This window comes from Monodelphis domestica, chromosome 7, assembly GCF_027887165.1.
Source record: "Monodelphis domestica isolate mMonDom1 chromosome 7, mMonDom1.pri, whole genome shotgun sequence".
Lineage (NCBI taxonomy): Eukaryota > Metazoa > Chordata > Mammalia > Didelphimorphia > Didelphidae > Monodelphis > Monodelphis domestica.
This window is the reverse complement of record NC_077233.1, coordinates 171,157,268-171,178,384: the sequence shown is the minus strand read 5'-3', so window position 1 is coordinate 171,178,384 and position 21,117 is coordinate 171,157,268. Positions and strand designations below refer to the sequence as shown.

The following is a 21,117-nucleotide window of genomic DNA, read 5'->3' as shown; positions in this document are numbered from 1 at the left end:
ACTTCTCTGCTGTGTGACCCTGGGCAAGTCATTTAACACCCATTGCCTAGCCCTTATCACTCTTCTGCCTTGCAACTAATACATAGTATTGATTCCAAGACAGAAGGTAAGGGTTTAAAAAGTGGGGAGGGGGGGGAAGCAAGTTGCCATTTTTCCTAGAAGAGATAGTCCCTTGGGGACTTTCTCTTGTGTGATGCTTTGCTATTAGAAGGCTTTCAAGAGTTTTTCTTTAAATAATCTATCCATTTACACTGGCCATATGGTTTCTGCTTCCTTCTACATGGTTGACAAGTTTTGATTAGAACTCAAGAACATTACTTTTTTTTTTTAAGAACATTACTTTTTGCTGGGTGGAATAGTTTTCTAAACAAATAGGCAAAAAGAAAATGAAGCAAAAAAGGCTTAAAGGGACCTCAAATATGCCTTGCCTACAGTGTTCTTTTTTACTGACCCACTTCACATTTCTCTCCTCTCTTTAAACCACTGCTCCTTTTATCTACAATACAGCATAGTAAGCCGAGATAGAAATAGAGCTGTGAATAGCAGTAAATGTGAATTTGGGGCTGAAGCTAGAAAGGAAAAGATCTGGGCCTCAGTTCCCTCATTTGCAAAATAAAAGAGAAAGAGAAATTAGATGATTTCTAAAATCAAATTTCTTATGATTCTATATGCCTGGAAGCTGATCTCTGAATAGTGACAGATGTGGCTCAATTATGATTTTCTTTTGTATTTCCCAATGTTACCAAATGAATGACTAGGAAAGAGACACTGAGAATTCTAGGTTATCAGTTTTGTGTTTTTGTGAGGGTTTTTTTAACTAGCTACTGTGTTATCTATTCATTTGCCTATGTAAAGATAAGATTTTTGAGCAAGCTAGATCAAAAGGAATGTAACAGATACCAAGGAGAATCCTAAATAAATCTGATATAAAAACCTGCTATCACCCACACCATGTCATAACAAAAATTCTTACATATAGGGAGTAGCTATATGTTCTTGAGGTAGGGGGTACTACCTAATGAATGTGTCTCAATTGGCAGCAATACTGGAACAATAGATTCAAATACACACAAAGCAGATAAGTGAATAGTAGAATAATGTCAGCATCAGGAGATAAGAATCTGTATTAGGATAGTAGCTGTGGAAACAGAAGAAGAAATGCATCTGACTTTGTATGTGATGTAAGCTTTGAGAGGAAATGATAGTGTCTCTGGCAATAGTCAATGATGGAAATTAGAAAAAGATAATTGCATAAAGAAGGGAAGATAAGGAGTTTGGTTTCTGGTTGAGTTTACATGTCAGCAAGGTCCAAGTAGAAATTGGTATGAGCTAGGATAGACATTTGAGGAAACCAGTATAGTGGTGTTTGAGGTAAAATCTAACAATGAGAGCTCCTCTAAAATAAAATAGGCAATCTTAGATATCAAGTTCCCAGTTACTGGAGATGTTTATGCAGAGGTTAAAGGACCATTTCCCAGAAATATTTCTGGGAACAAGGTTTCTTACATTCAGGAGAAAGTTGGCCTAAATAACCTGTAAAACCCCTTCCTAGTCTAAGATTCTATGATATTTTTTATTTAGTTTCTATTTTTCAGTTAATAAAAATTCACTTTCTTTCCCTCTCACCTCCTTTCCCCTCTGCAAAACAGAAATTAAAGCTAAAACTCTTGTAATAAATATGTACAGTAAAGCAAAACAAATCCCTTCTTGCACTGGCCATATCCAGAGACAAAAATATGTCTCAGTCTGCAAACTGAGCCTATCACCACTCCGGCTGGAGGTGAGTAGTATGTTTCATCATAGGTGGAACTCTATCTACAATTTTAAGGAATAATTTTTAAGCATTGAGAAAATATTAAATACTTGAGTAGAGGGTGAGAAGAGTTATACTCAAATGTAATCCAAGAATCATTGGTTGAAATCATGAGAAAGGATGAGTTCTGAGTCCAAGAAAGGCAATGTCATATAATCAAGGCCAGTTTAATTATAATGAGGCATCAAGTAGAAAGAGCAGTGGATTTACAGAGGCCTTGGGTTTGAATCCTAATTCTGCTTCTTACTGATGTGACCTTGTAACTTAATTCCACACCCATAAAATGAAGGGGTTGAACCACATGGCCCCAAAGATCCTTTTTCCATTCTAAATCTACAATCCTATGATCCTACTGATCCAAGCCAATTAAGTAAATATAAATGACTATGACTCAAAAACTGTAAGACAAGTACTAAAGGAGCTTAATCATTTTATTCCAATCAACATCTATCATCAAACAGACAAATGAAAAAGTTAGAAGTGGATGTTTGCTCAATAAGAACTCTGGAGAATATCTACAGTGTCTCCTATCTCACTCCAAACCACTCCATGTTTCCAGGGCAAGAAAATCAGGATCTGTGGAAGATGAAGAAGACCCAGGTCTTTGCTTAGGCCTGAATATCCGCCAATCCTGAACACATACTTGTGCCTCAGACAAGGGCTACTGGGTAATTTAGGGGAAGGAGGTAGATAGATGAGAGGCGGGGCTGACTCCCTGGGGAGAAATCAAGGCAATTGAGCCACAGTCTGTGATGCCTGTGGGAGCCCTGAACCTTTACGGTTTCCTGTGCTCCGGTTGTCCTGGTAACCTGTGGCCTCCCTATTTATGTTGGCATCATAGTGCCAAGAGCGGAAGCAAAACTGAAGCAGGGGGAAGACTTGTAGGGAAAAATGTGGGTAATGAAGCAACTATGCCATTGCAGGGTCAAGCCTAGGGCAGAGAGATGGGGAGCAGTTCCTAAAGACTCAAGCTATTGGGCCTGGGGAAGACAGTGTGAACCTTGGCTAAAGAAGAAGATAGATAAGGAAGGCAGATAGAAACAGAAAAATCTAATGCTTAAGTAGTAGCTAAATCATTAAAAGATGAGAGTGATAAACATCTCATTTTAAACAGAAAGCCCAAATTCCTTCACAGGAAAACACGCTGCCCCCAACAACAATCCACACCACAGCCCTATGTCAAACTATGGAGGTTTATGAAAAATGCTAGAAGCATCCAACCCTAGAAAAATACAGACTCAAAGATGTGATTATTTTTTAAGATTTACTAAATCTGTAGGGTGCTTTGTGGTCATCAAAAATTAGCAGAGGATTTTAGAATTCAAAGTCATCAGAAGAGAATGTGATACAGGCAGTTTCAGTGGTATTGAAGACATAAATGCAAAGTTGACAAAGATTGAATATTTGTGGATATTTTGGGGGATATCTTCCTAATCTCTTTAGATGATATCAAGGGAAAAAAGCAGGACTGTCCATTCATGACCCTAATGTCAACAGACTCCTAGATCTAACACAGTATAGCAATTCTTATATTCTTGGAACATCTTCCCATTTTTCATAGAATTTTAGAGTTGGCAGAGACCTTGAAGTTTGTTCCAACTAACCCCTTACCAATACATCATTTCCCTTTCCCAATAAGTCAACTCTCCCAATTCTTAAAACATTAGCTCCTTCATTAAATGCTCTCAATCTGTCCTGAAGAACTCTTTCCTCTTACTCTTGTTCATTATAGACAGGAAATTTCCATGGCTGCTCCCAGATCTTTATCCCAGGTATGGATTTAGTCTTGCATTTAAATTCTAATGTGTACTTCATCTTCATGTTTATAATACTATGATACACATTCATATATAACATTATACATATATAGCAGGTGACATATACTGAATATATACATATATTCATATTATAATTTAATTATTTCTGTTAAGCATACCTTCATCTGTACATGTTTATATCAATGTTTTTATACATACCAATAGATCAGAGAATAGGCCTATAAATTCTCTGTATAGGACTTGACAAGTGTTTAGGTTTTTTTAAATGTCAGTGGTAATAACTGACACATACTTGCAGTTTGAAATTTATATATATTATTTCATATTATCCCTGTGAAGCAGATACAACAGTTGTTATCATCCTCATTTTATAGATGAAACTGATAATCATATCAGGCTACTCAAGATCACACAACTAGTTAAGTATCAGAGGTAAGATAGAAACCCAGGTCAGAATCTAGTACACTATCTATTAAGCCATTCTGCATTATGACAAAGTTAAAATGTAATCAATCAATAAACATTTATTAAACACCTATTATGTGCCAGACACTATGCTAAATTGCTGGGAATACAAAAAGGGCAAAAGGCAGTCAGTCCCTCCCTTCAAGGAGCTTATAACATTAGATATGAAGAGAAGATATTGAGGAAGACATTAATTCAAAAAAAGCTTCCTTCTTACTCAAGATTTTGAGTGCCTTCTATGCCTAAGACACTGTGCTAAGACTAGAGGAAGATAAAAATTAATAAGCTACAGTCTCTGCCTCTTAAAGTTCATTGTGAGTATAACTGAAATGATGCCATGAATACAAATAACTTTCTACAATATATACAGAAATTGTTCCCACAAAAAATATATATAAAATGCAACTTCAATCTGAAGAAGGAAAGATTACTTTGGGCTAAAAGGAATCTAAAAAATCTTCATGGAGATGGCTGAAGTAGGCCTGCAATTGGGGAAGACGTTTAACTGGGCTTGGCCCTTGACTGTAGAATGAGGTAGATAGGGGGGGAGGAGGGGGCGGGAAATTGCCACATGGAAACAAAGACAAATCTAGTACAAGAAACAGAGAAAGGGAAGATCATTCTAAATATAGGAAAAGATTAAACAAAAGCAGATGTAGGAAGTGGGGCTACAGGGGTCATATTTAAGGAATGGCCAGTGAGTGGTCTAGACTGGCAGCAACAAAGAGTGAAGGGGAATAAAAAGAAACTAAGACCAAAAGGTAGGCTTGGGGATGTAGCATGTAGGGCCCTAAATTACCCATTAAATATCTTTGACTTTATTCTGTAGACAATGGAGAGCAATGAAGGTTTTTAACCAGGGGAATAGCATTCCCAGCACTGTGCTTCACTGGCAGCAGCATAAAGGATAAACTGGAAGGAAGTTAGAAGGGAGAATGTAGCAGTCCACCCCTAGCTATGGGCAAGGGGAACAGTTGGTATGTACAGATTGCCTTAGAAGAGAGTATTGCACATGGCTGGGAAAGCCTCTGACCCTTGACCCCAGCTTCCCCCAGGTTTCTTTGTGCTCACCTGGTTAAGAGAAACCACACCTATACCTTGTCATTAACCAATGATGATCATCCCTGTGTACTGTGTATATTTGCATATCAAAGATTATATATAGCCCAGCAAGCTCCGCCTCTCTCTCTCTCTCTTTCAGGCTAGCTTTTAAACCTTCTCTATCTCTCTTTCATCTCTCCGACCTGTGTGGTATTAAATGTGGATCTCTGGACTGGTAAAAGCCTTCGGAAGGGTCCTTTGATCAGAGCTTAGCTGTGGCTCATGGAAAATTAATAAAGACTCATTCCTGCCACCTCATATCTCTAATTTGACTCCGTCATCCCCTTCGTGGTATCTAAAACTTCTATCCTGTCTCTATCTTCCTACCTTAAAGCTTCTCTCCCCTCTGAGGAAGCTTTAGAGAGGATGTAAGGAAGCTATTACAAAAGTCCAATTAAAAAGTAAGAAGGGGTGGAGATTGAAGGAACACAAAAGTTTGAATAAAATTTATTTGAGAGAGGAGGGAAGGAGAATAAAAAGATCCTCTTAACTGATATGATGATATTGAAAACCAAGCTTGGTACATAGCAAAATGGACATGCCATTACTAGAACTAGGGAATTCAGGATGAAGAGTTTGTTTCTTACATTTGCATTGTTGGCAATTTATCTAGATAGTGATTTTTAACAGGCAATTAAAAATGTAGGGCTAGAGCTCAAGAAAAAAAAAAACAACATAAAATGTTGGCTTCAGAATCAAGAGAACTTGGAGAATCGGGTACTTCACTGATACATTCTGCCTCTGTAATCCAAGACAAGGCATTTAAGCTCTCAGTGGCCCAGCTAACTCTAAGACTGAAGGTTCCAAAACAGTTGCAGAGTTGTTTATGAATACATAAAGGAAATTTCTTAACTAGGTGTCCCCTACACCAATGAAATAATAGATCTAAACTAAGGGAGTGGGGGGTTGGAACTAGAGATAGAGATTTGATAGTCATAAGAAAAGAGGTAATAGTTGAAGTCAAGGAAGTGGATAAGACTGCCAAGACCATATATAAATTTAAAACAGAGGGCTAGGGACAAACATTTGAAAAATGCCTATATTTAGTGATAAGAAGAAAAGAAACAGATTAGGAGTTATCAGAGTCATATCCTCACCACCAAGGCAGTGTCAACAGCAAGAAGTTTCAAGTAGGGAAGTGATTGACAGTATTAAATACTACAAAAAACATCAAAGAGGATAGAGTGAAGAAAGATCCCTCAATTTGGCAACAGGATGGTCACCTTTAAGAAAGCATTTTTATATGAGGAGTTAGTGAAATAAGATTACAAGGGGTTAAAATGTCAATGAAAACAGTGAAAAATAAATAAATAAAGGCATGACAGGTTTGAAAGATTTTGGCACCCTTCACTAGAGAAAGGTATGCATCAGAGGTAAGAAAAATTAATCACACAGACATTCATAGGATTTGGAAGCTGAAAGTAATCTTAAAGACATGTTAAGTGCTGAGGATACAAGACACTCAAACATTCTGCCCCTGAGAAGTATTAAAGTCTAATATAGGTTTATGTAATACAAAAAAAAGTAAAATAAAGGAACAATGATATCTATTTTTTATTCTTCCAAGTCTTGACCAGCTGCCATTCCCACTCACTCCTAAAAATAATTACTATCAGTTTTCAATTAACAGAGCATCTCTATAATGACCAAGCACTGCAATCATTATTCTCTACAAATGATTAATTCGACCATAATTCTCATAATAGATATGAGAAGTAACTTTATTAATACTTCGAAAAAAGGGCTAAAATTTGAGTTTTCATTTCATAGGCTATCCCTTTGGTTAGTGAGTGACCAGGCATTTCAATTGCTATTAATTAGTTCTCCAAATAGATATGGGAAACCACTTAATTGATTTTTCTTAAAACAGGGTTTGGGTAACCCTTGAAGATATTGAATTACCGATTTGCTTAAAACCTACAAAATAGGGACTAGCTATCCCAGTCTTTATTACTTTGTATTCCTATAAATCCATTCATGTTACAGATCAGAAACTTGCCTGGAGTTAGGCAATTCATTAATGGTAAAACTATCACCACAATTCAGGTGTTCTAGCTCCCAAATCAATGATCTTTGCAATATAAAAATGCTACTCACAAAGGAATGAAAATGGAAGACTGATAACTTGAAGATATGATTATTCAAGGGTTTATAAAGGGAAGGATGAGGAAGAGGTAACACAGCAGAAGTAAAGTTGATTAACTAAAGTAGGTTACAGAAATAGAAAAGCCTAATAAAGGAGAACACTAATTTTTTAAACAAGATTGTGAACCAAAAAATAGAATGAAGAGGAGTTTTAAAAGAGTTAAAAGGTAAGTGATGAGCCAAAAACAGTTGTGGGCTAGAGAATCAACAAAGAAGGAAGCGTGGTGCTTGCTGGCAAGGAAAAGAGTAGAACTAAGGAAAGAAAGAATTTATAGTAGAGTAAGTCAGTGTGAAGTTTTCCTCTAAAGGTGCCCAACAGAGCAGAACAGAAATGAAGGCAAAGGATAAAGGGTGTGAGACATAGTTACTAATATAGGCTTAGGCTGAATGAAACAGCAAGACAGAAAAACAACAGATCCACAATAAAAGAAAATATTGGAATTAAATGTAAACTGGTTAGAATGTTTTTGTTTTTAGCCAGACAGTTGTAAGATTTTAGTAAACAAAGAGTAGTCATTAAAATCTGAGCTTTAAAATATATATTATTGTCAAAATAGAATCTAAGTGGAAAACGGCATTTTAGAGTTATCAATTTAGCCATCATGGTACTTATTGTCTCAAATAGATTTTGCTGATTTTTATATCTAAAAGTCACATATGTGTCAGTGTTAAGAAAAAATAAATTATGCAAGATTAATTTTTTGGATGTGTATATAAGGGAAAGGGTCTGTGATTTCATCAATATAGGCAGCTCTCAGCAAAGAAATTTCCTTGACCAATGAAGATCAGCAATAGTTGTTGGCCTCATTTGGTTCCCTCAGGGAGACCTTGGATCTCTTCCAGCAGGATGGGATTGGTTAAAATTGTCAAGAATAAGGCCTACTTCAAATGGTATCAAGTGAAATCCCAGAAAAGAGGGAGAGTAAATTTCCTTCACACATTCTATAACTTACAATTTCATAGGTTGCCAAAGGCACTAACAGGGGAAGTGACTTGCCCAAGTCACACAATATGCACAAGACATTCTAACTTCAAGGCCAAACCTTTATCTGCTATTCAATTATCTTACAGTGACAATTCATCATTTTCTTTTATTCTTCATTATTTTTCTTAAAACTCTGGACATTTTGTTTCTCCAAACAAATGTTTAGTTATTTTGTCTGGATCTGCCAAGTAATCAATTCCTTTGGTAGTTTATGGAAATAAATTCACTAAGGTAGTAATAGTATTTTTATTATATTTGATATAGCCCAACCAAGAAAACAATGAATCACTCAATTCAATTTGAATTTCACTTTATGTAACTCTGCATGTGTATTGGTATGTTAAGTCCATATATTTTGTGCATTTTATATTTTCAAATAATTTTTTTTTCAAAAAATCAAATTGCATTTCAAATGTTTGAATAAAATTTTACTCACTGATCGTTGTTAGTAATATATAGAAAAAGTTAATGACTTTGGGAGTTCTGTATCTTGATATTTTATTTAAACTATTGTTTTGAATAGTTTTTCATTGAATTTCTAAGGTTTTTTAAATAAAATATTTTATCTGGAAAAAAAAGGCAAAAAAGGTCTCAAAATTACCAAGAAGTCACGTCATTGCATAATACATGGAAGCCCTAGACTTTTTCCAAAAGCTTTAAAAAATAGAAAGGAATTATTTTATCATCAGTGGCAATATTCTAAACTGTTTCCAACAAACTTCTGCTATGCTTCCATATGAAGTAGGAGAGAAAAAACTGAAAATTCTTTTGGCTCAGAGGAATCTACACTTACAAGTTATGTTAAAAGTGATGACTATAGAAACTAGAAAAAGGAAACTACAAGCATCCCCTCTAGCTCTAAATCCTATGATAACCTATGGCATCAAAAGAAATTAGAAGAATAACAAAATAGAGTTAAGAGAAGCATGTCAGAGAATAAGAAAAAAAAAGTGCTTATCCATTATTATTATTATTATTATATTATGAGATTTGAAGAAGTACAGGCAAGATTGAAGTCAGTGAGAGAAAATCACATTAAATCAAAGAAAAAAAAGTAGTACTACTTTCCAGTTAGTTCCTATTTTAAGTGGTCTAATTAGCTGTCAAGCATTTTCTTGTTTTAAATCAATTCCTATAAAGGCATATTTTATTTTTAACATTTAACAAAATCACTTTTATAATTTGCTAAACGTACAATATATGGACAGCAAATCTGGCCTCAGACACTTACTAGCTATGTGACCCAGGCCAAGTCATTTACCTTTGTTTTTTGTTTGCCTTAGTTCCCTCACCTGTAAAATGAGTTGGAAAAGAAAACAGCAAACTATTCCAGTATCTACCAAGAAAACCCCAAACAGAATCCTAAAGAATAAGACACGACTGAAAAACAATTGAATAACAATAAATGTACAATACACAAACTGAGTTAAATCAAAATTACCAGATTGATGGATCAATCAGATAAATACGTAACAAATTTACTCAAAAAGAACATTTATTAAGCATCTACCATGTGTATCAGGCACTTGGGATACAAAGACAAAAATTTAAAAAAATAAATCAATGGCTCACTGGCAAGTGGGACTACCTTATCTCATAACTATGTATAACTATGATGATCATTTGCTCAAAGACCTATAATGGCTACTCACTTCATGTCAGAACTCATCCTAATAATGAAAGCTTTCTATAAGTTGTCCCAACCTCTGTCAACCCAAGGTTAAAACTTACTCTTCCTCAATACATACTTTCACCACAATATTCCCAGCATATATATATGCAATGCTCCAAATACATTGATTAGGCCTTCTCTCCCCAGCTTCAAGCCTGTGGCAGCTCCCATACCCTGGAACAGGAGTTTCAACATAAGGGCAAGTCAGGTAAAGGCTTCCAAAGGATGTGGCCTAGAGTGGCTGTAAATCCTTAGAGATACCTTTTTAGTCTTTTTCTTTTTTTCTAAGAACTCTAAAGAGAAAATTTCTGGCCTACTTTCAAACAGAATTTCTCTATTCAGTCAACCCATCAATAAGCATTTATTAATTGCCTGTTATATACAAACACAGCGCTAAGAATGTTGTTCAGTCATGTCTCCTTCCTCATGACCCAGTGGTCCATAGCACACCTTTGTTTTGTTTCAACCCTTACTTTCTTAGTGACAACTCTAAGACAGAAGGCCAAGGACTAGGCAAATTGTTGTGGTCTGTGGCCACATTTGAACTCAGGTCTTTCTGACTCCAGACCCAGGGCTCTACCTACCTAGAGACCCAGCTTCTGGTGCTAGGAATACAAAGAGGCAAAAGGCAATCCCTGCTTTCAAAAAGTTCACAAAGATCTACAAAAAACAGTCCCCCAGAATGTATTGCAACACCTTTTCCATGACCTGTTCTGAAGCTATCATATCACCTCTCTGAGGTATTTTAACAGGTTTTGGCTTTAGTGTTAGCAAAAAGGAAAAGTGAGGAGTGATCTTTGCCTTCAACAAAAAACTAAGTGCAAAATGGTATAACCAGAAAGAGCACCTAATGTGGAGTTAGACCAGGTCTAGATTCAATCTCAGCTGACTGTGTGCAAATCATTTAAACACTAGAAGCTTGTTTCCCTGTCCGCATCATGCAGATAACATCTATATGATACACACTACATCTCAAGGAATTTCTGTAAGCAAAATCCTTTGTTAACTCTAAAAACATTTCAAAATTACAGGCAGATTCTTTAGTTTCCTGGGATCTCTGGATAGAAGTGTTCAATGAGATGGAGGCCGGCCTGAGGAGCGGCAGGGGAAGAGAACAGACCTCATCCTACCAGCTCGCCACCCAACACCCTATACTGAACCTGGGATGAAGAGACCAGAGAGAAATGCTCAAGCAAAGGCATCTAAGAATGCGGGGAACTATTAGGGCTCCTTGGCCAGCCATTCCCAAGTCATTATTCATCATGTAGGCACGTTCTGACTGAGTACACACAGGTCAGGGAAATACCTGTTTCTTGTCTCATGGCAAATGTGAAATCAATACTTGTTGACTATCACTCCGATGACATAATAAACTTCTGGAGGGCAGGATGGAAGGGAATGGGGAAGAGGGGAGGTAGCAATAGGGTTTTTTTTGTTTGTTTTTTTAATTAAAAGGACACCATTTAGAAACTAGGAAAATGAGTTCTACCCTTGAGTCATTCACATTCCAGCACCGGGTCTCAGCTTACTCATCTCTATAATGGGGTAAGAGCACCTGCCTACCCCACCACCCAAGTGGGAATCTTAAAGAGATTTCTAACAAAGCTCTGCAGACAAGCAAATGCTGTGCAAATACAAAGCAGCCACTCTGGCACCCCCTTTGCTCCCGCCCGCAGCCTTGGGCATAAAGAAAAAATTTTAAAACGCTTCATTCCTAAAATAGCATGTCCGGGGCACAGAGGTAAATGTAATTGTACAGGGTGGATCTGCAAGGGAATAATGGGTGCCCCAAGCCTCCCCCCGCCCACCGCGAATGCCTCACCCGCCCTGTCTCTACCTGGCTTCCCTCCCTCCGCTAGGCTCCCCGCCTATCCGGCACACTGGCTTTGCGGCAGGCCGGGGGTCCGGGGGTGACTCACCCGGAGGGCCGACCCGCCTGCCTGCAGGCCAGGAGGCCGGAATGTGCTCACTTCCTCAGCAGCCGCGCACCTGCCCTGTATTCCTGGATCACCGCCCAGCCCGGCCTCCGGCGGATGTTTTCCTTGTCCCCGCGGGGCCGGCGCGCGCCAACCGCCAGCTCACCCCCAACCCCCAGCACCGAGGACAGGCACCGCGCGCGCCAACCAGCAGCTCACCCCCACCCCACCCCAGCCCCCACCACGGAGGATAAGCACCAGGCGCGCCAACCGCCAGCTCACACTCCCACCCCTCCCTCCAGCACCACGGATACGACCGCGTGCTAAAGCCGCCCCCTACTGCCCCCCCTAGCCAAGGCCCTACCCCAACTAACGTTTTTCGGGTACACAGCGCAGCCCTTTTGGCTATTGTTCTGAACCTCGACCCCCAAATGTAGATACCTAAGACGCCACACTGCCCCCCTTACCCTGGCTCCATGCACACGCAGCCAACCTCGTCACAACCTGGAACACTACACACGCTCTGCCCGTTAGGAGACCCTAGCACCACCACCCCAAGGGGGGTCAACTGCCAAACCTCTCTTAGAATGCAGATGCCCAATCCTCGGGCATAGGAACTCCCTACAATTCCTCCTCCCATCCCTCCATATCGACAAATGTCAAGCCCACCCCAGCTGCAGAGGAGGTCCAACCGCTAACGGCTGCTTCTACAGGCCAGCAAGAACCCAAGACCTCCAGGCTCCCCCTAGACAAACTTCTGGTCCTCTTAAGGTTCTCCCCTCTTCCCCAAACTGCAAGCTGCACCAGCTGGTGGCCAGCAGTCACCTAGCCAGTCTCCCAGCTCGAGACTACACAGACTACCAGTCACAGGTAGTGGTCAGTAGGATTGCCGATGTCCAGACTAGATTCACTCACTGATTTCGGTGTATCCTACCCCACAACAGACACCTGCAGGTTGGTACCTGGCACCCTCTGGACATTTTTTTTAACTTTCTTCCATATAGAGGTGGGGAGTTGCCTTTTCCTGAAGGAGAGAACTTGAAATCTGTGGAGAAGGCCGACAGATTGGGGGGAGGGAGGGAGGGAGGGAGGGATGGTGGTCAGGAAAGAGATACTTGTTAGAAGTGCAAGGGGAATTTCTTCAAAATTCACCTCCAAAGTTGTGCTCAGTAAGTAGGGAAAGGTGTCTTAGGACAAGTAGTGTCAGGTGACTTGTAGGAGGGCAAACAGGCATTCATAGAATAGTTTTGCTGTATTTTGGGGCAGGGTTGCAAGTAGGGAGAGTGGAGTCTGGAGATGGGAATTTAGGATCAAAGAAACACTTGATCCAGAACTGATTTGAACAAAGTCAATCAGGCAAAATTCAAATCAGAATTCAAAGATGAGTGGAGTATCAAAGTCCATTAGAGGCAAAAGTGTACCTCCTTCTGTCTTGAAGTTTGGGATTAGAAGGGGAAGGTTCAAGTTACAGAGGTTCAGACTACACCAACCTTTCCCTTAAGAATCAAAGGGGAGACAGTCAGGAGGCTTAGCTGATTTCAAGCCAGGTCTACAGGAGAGGTCCTGTGTTCAAACGTGACCTCAGCCACTTCCTAGCTGTGTGACCCAGGACAAGTCCCTTAATTCCCAAGCCCTTATCACAATTCTGCCTTGGAATATACAGTATTGATTCTAAGTGAAAGGTAAGGATTTAAAATAAGTCAAGGAGAAAACAGGGACCAGTGCCAGCCAGCTCCAGAATATAAACTTAATAGTGATAGCACAGGATTATGTCAGTGCTGGGACATAACAGATTCATCTGCTTTCCCCTGATCATCTTTAAAAGGGAACTGAAATCCATAGAACCCCATGGCCACACAACTAGCAATATACCTGGGACTCAAAGTCAGATGTTCTGCCTCCAAATTCAGTGTTTTTTCCTTTACTCAATAATGGCTCCACTACCCACCTTCAGGAATTCTGTGATGGCACATGGATGAAAAACAAGACATATTGGAGACATGGGGTAGAAAGAACGAATAATATAAGTGATATGAAGGAAATGACTAACATGAAGCACAGGAGGGCAAACCCTGCCAAAAGCCAGCTAGAGCCAAAGGAATTGCATGGAGTAGCCCCTTCTGTTTAAAGGCTGTAAGGTGGTAGGCTCCAAGACTGTAGATATCCTACTTGAGCAGTGTCCACTACATATGATCCAACATACAAGGTTCTAGCAAGTCTTTGGTGACTCCCAGTCCTCTTGTACTTTAAGCAGAGGGCTTCTAAGAGGTTTAATAAGGTACATGCAAAACACCAAGACAATGGACACCTTGGAGCTTCACTTCCCTTGTTCTCAAGACCTTCAGCTTCTAGCCCAGCCTAGAAGGTATAAAGAGGGTTGGCTTTATCCATGTTCAGCACTGAGTATGTTTGTCCATACTAGCTTAGTACAACTCCCACCAGGTTTGAAGGGAAGGCTTGTTTGAAGCAACATCTTTGAAACATCTGGTTGAGAAAAATCCATCTCTGGGATGATATAAATACTCCCTACCTCAGAGGGGAAACCACAAACTCATCTCAGGACAACTGAGAGCCTTCCCTCTTATGTAGGAGAATGTAAAGGTTTCACCTGTTAAGAGAAAAGTCGATCCACCTCTAGCAGACTTAAAATGGGGAAGGGGGAGCCTTACAGGGGAGAAGGGGGAATGAAAGAGAAGATTGAAGGATATGTGAAAAGGATAACAGTTCCACTGGAGGGTGGCAAATTCATCTCTGGGGCAATTTCAGCCTGGGGGTGAGGGGAGTGAGGGAGATATCTTTCTTCACTCCAGGTAGCAACAGCAATGTTAGTTCCCTTTCCTGGAGCCTCTGGCCGTCGTGCCCCACTGCAGCTCCTTGGTTTGGCTAGGACACAGAACTAACCGTCCCCAGGAAATGCCTCCCTCCGGTCCAGGCAGGAATCCCAATACCCTATACCCTCCCCCTTTGGGGGAAGGAGGGAACAGAAAAGGAAAAAATGTTCCCTCCTCCCTAGGTCAGGGAAAAGATCTGGGGACCACCTAGCAGTCTACCACCCCTCCCACTTCTCTTTACTGGTGAAGTGCCCAGGCCAGTGCCCCTTCCATGTCCACCAACCCCCACCCCTCCCAAGCTGTGCTGGGACATGAATCAGCTCTCACAGCTTGTTAAAAGCTGGACCTCTTGTTTTCATGCCCTCACCCCAGGAAACACCAAGTTACAGCTTTTCCAGCTCTCCTCAGCAGGGGGCCAGGGTCCTCACTTTATAAACATCCCCATGCCTACAAGAGCAGAGGGCATAGAATGGTGTGAGACAAGAGCCCAGGGGAGACAGACTAAGAGGGGAAACAGAAAAGAGGAGACAAGACAGAGGTTCAGAGCAAGAGCAAAGCAGATCCGTGAAATTAGCCTTGCAAGAATGGCCCTGAGGCAGTGGGCTAAGGGGACTAGGGGGACCCTGAGAAGCTGGGGAACCATCTGTTTGATGATTTCACTTCTTCTGCAACTGCAAGGAGCTCACAGCAAATGCTACTTCCAAGCTCAAGGTAAAAATGGAAGAAGGGAGAACAGAAAAACAGAAGAAACTGGGAGGCTTAACGGAAATTATCTAAGCCCCATTTTTGCCACTATACTTATTTATAAAAAGATGCCTTTTTTCCTTCTTAACCCATCCCTCTCCTTGCTCAGGATTTACAAATACTTGATTTACAAATTCCCCTCAGCTCCCCCCAAAATTGTAGATTAATGTTCGTTCTTCTCCTACTTCAAGTCAAAGTTCTTCTTATAAGCCATCCCATCCTTGCTAACCTTTCTCATTCCTCCTCAGCCCCCTGTCACTATGAGGGAAAATATTTTACCCTGGGTGAATCCTGGCTCCGAAGTGACTGTTTCCACTGCACCTGCCTACATCCCATCGGTGTGGGTTGCTGTGATACGTAAGTGATCTGGGATTGCTATAATGTGGGAATGGGGAAGTATGAAAGGAGGGAAGTGACCAGGGATGTCATAAGATTAACTAGATGTGACAAAAGGGATTAAGGTATATGGAAAAGGAAGAATACATTGTAAGGAAGAGAAGAGGTACCAAATAAGTTAATGTCTAGAGTGGAAGTCAAGTCCTATTCTTGCTTCAAAACAAGGTTTCATGAAATAGAATTTGACTGGAGGCAAGGCTGTAGGGGAGAGACAGCAACCTCAGTGTGCAATTTCCTTACCCATTATGTTCATCTAGGTCCCAGCAACCTATCGACTTCCCAGCTGGGTGTGAGGTACGACGGGAGGAAGGGACCTGCCATATCTCCCTGGTGCAAAAATCTGATCCACACCTACCCTGCAGGGGAGGCCCTCCTGACCCTGAATGGGGCTCAGCCAATACCCCTGATGCTGGGGCCCCAAGACCACATCCCAGTTAGGTTCTACTGACCATCCACTCTGCTGCCTGCCTGCCCACTGCGGCTGCTGCCACCTCCAGGGAAACCACTAGCAGCTGTGAATTTATTCTAAATAAATAAGTTAATGGACAGCCAAATGCCTGCCTTGGAGTTCCTTCTCAGACTCGCACAGCCCCAGAAAGGAAGGAGAGGGCCATGGTGTCTGTCTTTCCATGCCGTGTCTAGGCACCAAAGTGCCATGGTAGGGATCTAGAGACCAAATCAGATGGTGACGGTGCTGGCACTGGGTCCTGGAGCAGCGTAGGAAACCAGCGTAGGGCTCGTGGGCAGCACCTTGATGGGGAGGTCCCAGCTGAAGGTGTCCACAGGCACTTGTTCCGGTCCCGTCCAGACCACAGGCTTGGGCTGCTCCATTGGAGGGAGTAGTGTCAAGCCAGGTTCCCGAGATGTCACAAATTCAAAATGTAGTCGCCACTTCAAGGACACTAGAAGATGGGAGGAAGGGTCAGAATCAAAGGGAAAAGGCAACTTCAAGATGAGAGGGAAAACAAAAAGGCCAGTAAGGAGAGAAGCCACTATGATAAGAAAAATGGGGGAAGGGGATAGTTATCAGGGTGGGGAATCAGAGCTGAGTATAGATACCTCTCCAGACCTTCAGATCAGATCAAGGTGGTAGACAGCAAAAGGCTAATAAACTAAAGTTCAGTGTGGGGCCAGAATCAGGTAGCTGGAGTGAGTATGTTAGGAAACAGAAGTCAATATCATCACAGAAGGCAAGAAGTATGGGAGTTTGCTGTGGAGTTTTTGAATGGGACAAAGTGGTTCGGTGAATCACAGCATCTGAAGGGGGAAGGGGGACCCAAGAGGTATGAAGTTACTGTATTCAAAATGAGGGTCAGTCCTCCCACCCAGGAATAGTGTAGTCCCATCTCACAGTAACTGAGGCAGTAATGGGGTGAGACTAGTATCAGTATAGAGCCTCACCAATGGCTGTGCAGAAGCCTGGGGTAGAGCTTAGTGGAATGGGAAGAGAGAAGCTAGTTCTGGTTGTATGTAGACAGGATTCCTGGTGTCGGGCATGAGTCACATGGGACACAGATGGAGTCCCACTTGCCCCCCGGCGCCTCTGATATTCAGGTTGGACAGTCTCTTCTGTCTGTAGACTCACTGAGAACTGATGACAAGGAAAGCAGTTCATAAATCAGTGGCCACTGAATGGAAAGAATGCCCCAATTTATAGCTCTTTTTACTCATACACAGTCTTTATATCACCCCACTGTGAGTCACCCCCACCACCACCAATGGCTTCTTTCATGGACCCCTTCCCTGGGATCCCATCCCTACAACTGCAATACAGGTCAGTTGCAAAATGCATCCCCACCTCCCATTCCCCCCATGGTATTTTCTCCCCCTCACCTGTAGACAGGCCACAGTCCCCTCCCCCAGGTTCAGGGTCCCTATTACATCCTCCCCAAGTCTGTACACGGACTTGAAGATTCCAAAGGTCCCAACTTTCCCTCGACCGTCGCTGATATTGTACAGATCTAGAGGTAGGGGGAATGAGGATCTGTAAGCCAAGACTCCCATGTCAACAAAGATCCCTTCCTAAGGATCCAGTAAGGATGGGATAATAATGGCAACCAACTGGGACAAAGAGGGCTCAAAAGGGATGGGCATATTGAGGAGGGAGACCCTGGCTCCTAGAACTGACTAGAAAGCAGTGCTCACAAATTGCTCTAGGAGTATACAAGAGGGGTCATATCTACAGGGAGGATTTTTTCAAAGGCAAAGTATCCTTACACAAGATGAAATGGAAGACAGCCCTCTTCATAAATTGGTCTATGAATCTACACATGAAGGTATCTCTGAAGGGAGGCTTTTGTGGAGGGAAATATCCTTACACAAACTGCGTCGGGATGTGGCAGCCATTAGGAACTCTCCTGCTAATTCTGCTAGCCGGGAGTCCTTTCTGCCTACTTCTTCTTCTTCCAGGAATGGGCTGGATGGAGCCACAACCTCATCCTGGGGAAAAAGGGCATCTTGGAAGCCTGGGGAGAGAATATGGGATAAAGTACATAGATGAATGGGCAAGGGAATGAGGAATATTGGAAGAATTAAAAAGATTGTGGGTTGAGAAGTATTAGAGGGATTGGAAATAGATTAGGGGAGATGTGGGTCTCTATAACAAATATAGAGAATTGAATGGCACAGCATCAGAAGGAATAATAGGAACCATAAAGGAAAATAGTGAGCATGTACAATTTAGAAACATATGAAGTTCCAATGTAGGAAGAGATCATGGGAACATAAAACTCAACCTACTCCCCAGAGCCCTAATTCTTACCGTCCTATAGCACCTTCAATGAAAATGGGAAGCTTCCTTGAAGTTCTCCTTATTTCCCATCCCAAGGACTACTCTCTCTATTACTCCCCTCCTTTCCAATGACTCTGCCACTCACCAGTCAACACAAGCACCCTCAGTGGGACCCTAAGCAAAGTGATGGGGCAGTTAACCCGCTGGCAGCCAATGGTCAGCTTGTAGACGTACTTGACAGATTGACCCCGAAAAGATGGTGGCCCTTCCACAGGAAGCACCTCACTGTAGGAATCTAGGTAGAAAGAAGACAGGAATATGGGAAGGTTTTCCTAACACCTCTATTAGGCTATGAGTAGAGGGTATTAAAAAAGAAAAGCATCCTACTCACAGGATTTGGACTCTCCAGGGTCTAGCCTCAAGTCACAGAACAGAATCTTTGGAGGAGTAGATAAGATACACTGACCCCGCTCACCTGGAGAGAGACCAGTAAGTCTGAATGAGATTCAAGGACACAAAGTAAGTGACAGAGGATGCCACGAAAGTAATGAGATACCAAAAAATGATAACATCTGTATGTGGGATGCCATGAAAATCCCAGACTACCTTTTACTTCTGCTGTGACATGGGCATACAATCCAATAATCTTACTCTCATCTTGTGAGAGAAGGATCATCAGTGATCCCTCCCATGTTATAGTCACAGTCATACAGACAACTGTATGACAAGGCATATAATCCTACCTCCATGTGACTCTGATAGTCACCACCCATAGATGACAAGGACAAAGAGTGTGACAATTCCTGCTACTTTTCCCAACCTTGTGACAAAGATAGTATAGCACCAACACCACCAGCAATACCCAACCCTTATACAGTAATACCAATTTCCTCAGTTCTAGTCAAGGCAGATTCCATGACTTGAGTAACAAAAGATACATGTGCCCCTAACCTCGGTGTGGCAAGAACACAGTCTGGCTCTCAGGCTGGACATCTGGTTGGCTGGAGTCTGGGGGGGGCAGTGCCACACGGCTCTCACTGGCATGGAACTGGCAATGTATTTGAGCACTGGCCCAGGCCAATGCTTCACTGTTGGGTAAGGGATAAATATTTCAGAAGGCAGGTTCTGATCCCCACAAACTTTGCACTTGCTCATTCACTGCCCCCTCACCACCCCTTACTCCAGTCCCAAGAAACCCTGATCTCTTTCCTAAAATCAAATAATGAACTGCTCCTGGTCCATAATCCTGAAGACTTATAGGCCTCAAAGAGCATCTAGAAAGCAAATGTCTAACAGTCTTAGTTGGCAAAGACACAGGATAGGGACATCCTATGTCATGCATACCGTGCCCCACAAAGTTTAGGATGAAACAACCAAGAAGTTCAACAAATCAAGGAATATACCAGGAAGAGTACAAGGTGATGGTGCTTAAGATTCAAAAACAAAAATGAAACTATATGCCCTCTGATCAAGGGGAAAACAATATGTACATATATAAGTCAAAGATATATGCAAAATTAACACAAACTAAAGAGAATGGGAGAGGGAATAGTTATAGAGGCTGCCCATCCCAAGGAATACAGATAGGGGCTCCCTCCCTCAGGTCACACGACAGAGCCCTGTTCTGTTCCTTGCCATTCCACAAAGTGGGTACCTGGATGCAGAGGTGGCCGTGGGAGATAGGGGGTTTGTGACAGTCACCACACACTCCAGTGCCTCCCCAGCCAAAAACACAGGGCCTCGGCTCAGCTCTGCTACCAACTCAATCATGGTAGTCCTGGGGCAGCTCTACATAGGAATGTCAGAGATCAAATGTCAGCATTGAACATTAAGGGCAAAGGGGTGTGAAATGGAGAGGGACAGAATGCTGGACTCATTCAACATGCATTTGCAAAAGTGTCTGCTATATGTCAGGATCTGTGCCAAGAGCTGGGGCCCCAAAAGATTCTCAAAAGCTCACAGTCTAGAGAAGCCATCTCCATAGACACGTCACGTGCACAGCAGACAGACTGGGGGATTGGGGGGAGGGGGATGCGGCTGGTGGTCTTGAGTCTGAGAAGGAGGCGAGGAGGCTGCGGGTCAAGCGGGGTCGGGAGGTGGAAGACCAGCCCCAGGATGCACCCGGGGAACTGGACGGCGCTTCTCCGGGAGAGGAGATCCCAGATCGCTGGAAAGACGCTAGGGAAACCGAGGACGAGGCAGTCGTGGCCCGGCCCCTCCCCACCCGGGGCTGTCCCTGTCTCCACCCCGCCCCCCCCCTCCAGCTGTTTCCCTAGATTTACCGCTCCAGGTCCAAGGACCTGCCCCGAGGATCCGCGGCTGTCACTCCAAACTTCGAGGTACTTGCTGCTGCTGATGCCTCTACTTCCTCGTCCTTTTGGCTCGGCGTGGCGTAGCGCGACGGGACGTGGCGTGCGTGGGGTGCCGGCCCGAGAGGCGGAACTTCCTGTCTGATTCCTGCAAGAACCTCTTCCGGAGCCGGAGAGGGACGCGATCCCTGAGTCCCGGCCCCCCGGGACCGGAAGGGGGGGCCGCTTAGG

The 21,117-nt window shown here is 42.4% G+C and overlaps 2 protein-coding genes across 3 annotated transcripts in view; one reads left to right on the top strand and one right to left on the bottom strand.

Annotated features, from left to right (window-relative positions):
• RGP1 (RGP1 homolog, RAB6A GEF complex partner 1) overlaps nucleotides 1-20,998 on the bottom strand; it is a 35,271-nt gene extending 14,273 nt beyond the window's left edge. Inside the window, exons 1-10 of one of the 2 annotated variants that reach the window (XM_001367869.4) lie at nucleotides 20,860-20,998; nucleotides 20,538-20,755; nucleotides 20,232-20,365; nucleotides 19,529-19,665; nucleotides 18,969-19,052; nucleotides 18,723-18,872; nucleotides 18,165-18,311; nucleotides 17,680-17,807; nucleotides 17,248-17,437; nucleotides 11,879-16,748 (exon numbers count right to left, since the gene is read on the bottom strand). In XM_001367869.4, coding sequence (XP_001367906.1) covers nucleotides 16,525-16,748; nucleotides 17,248-17,437; nucleotides 17,680-17,807; nucleotides 18,165-18,311; nucleotides 18,723-18,872; nucleotides 18,969-19,052; nucleotides 19,529-19,665; nucleotides 20,232-20,347 — 1,176 coding nt within the window. In that variant the 5' untranslated portion in view covers nucleotides 20,348-20,365; nucleotides 20,538-20,755; nucleotides 20,860-20,998 and the 3' untranslated portion in view covers nucleotides 11,879-16,524. The remainder of the gene's footprint in view (nucleotides 1-11,878; nucleotides 16,749-17,247; nucleotides 17,438-17,679; nucleotides 17,808-18,164; nucleotides 18,312-18,722; nucleotides 18,873-18,968; nucleotides 19,053-19,528; nucleotides 19,666-20,231; nucleotides 20,366-20,537; nucleotides 20,756-20,859) is intronic. The other variant, XM_007498792.3, reaches the window with a different exon arrangement.
• Nucleotides 15,291-16,400, top strand: MSMP (microseminoprotein, prostate associated). Its single transcript, XM_001378118.5, has 3 exons — nucleotides 15,291-15,417; nucleotides 15,699-15,807; nucleotides 16,104-16,400. The coding sequence occupies exons 1-3, from the start codon at nucleotides 15,291-15,293 to the stop codon at nucleotides 16,282-16,284; spliced, it is 417 nt and encodes a 138-aa protein (XP_001378155.4). The 3' UTR covers nucleotides 16,285-16,400.
• Nucleotides 20,999-21,117: the final 119 nt, after the last annotated feature.

Excerpts from the sequence above, each read along its gene's own strand:
- MSMP (XM_001378118.5), top strand. The coding sequence starts at position 15,291 with ATGGCCCTGAGGCAGTGGGCTAAGGGGACTAGGGGGACCCTGAGAAGC. Across the intron at positions 15,418-15,698 it reads ATGCTACTTCCAAGCTCAAG|CCCCCTGTCACTATGAGGGA; the intron begins GTAAAAATGGAA and ends ATTCCTCCTCAG. Across the intron at positions 15,808-16,103 it reads GGTGTGGGTTGCTGTGATAC|GTCCCAGCAACCTATCGACT; the intron begins GTAAGTGATCTG and ends ATGTTCATCTAG.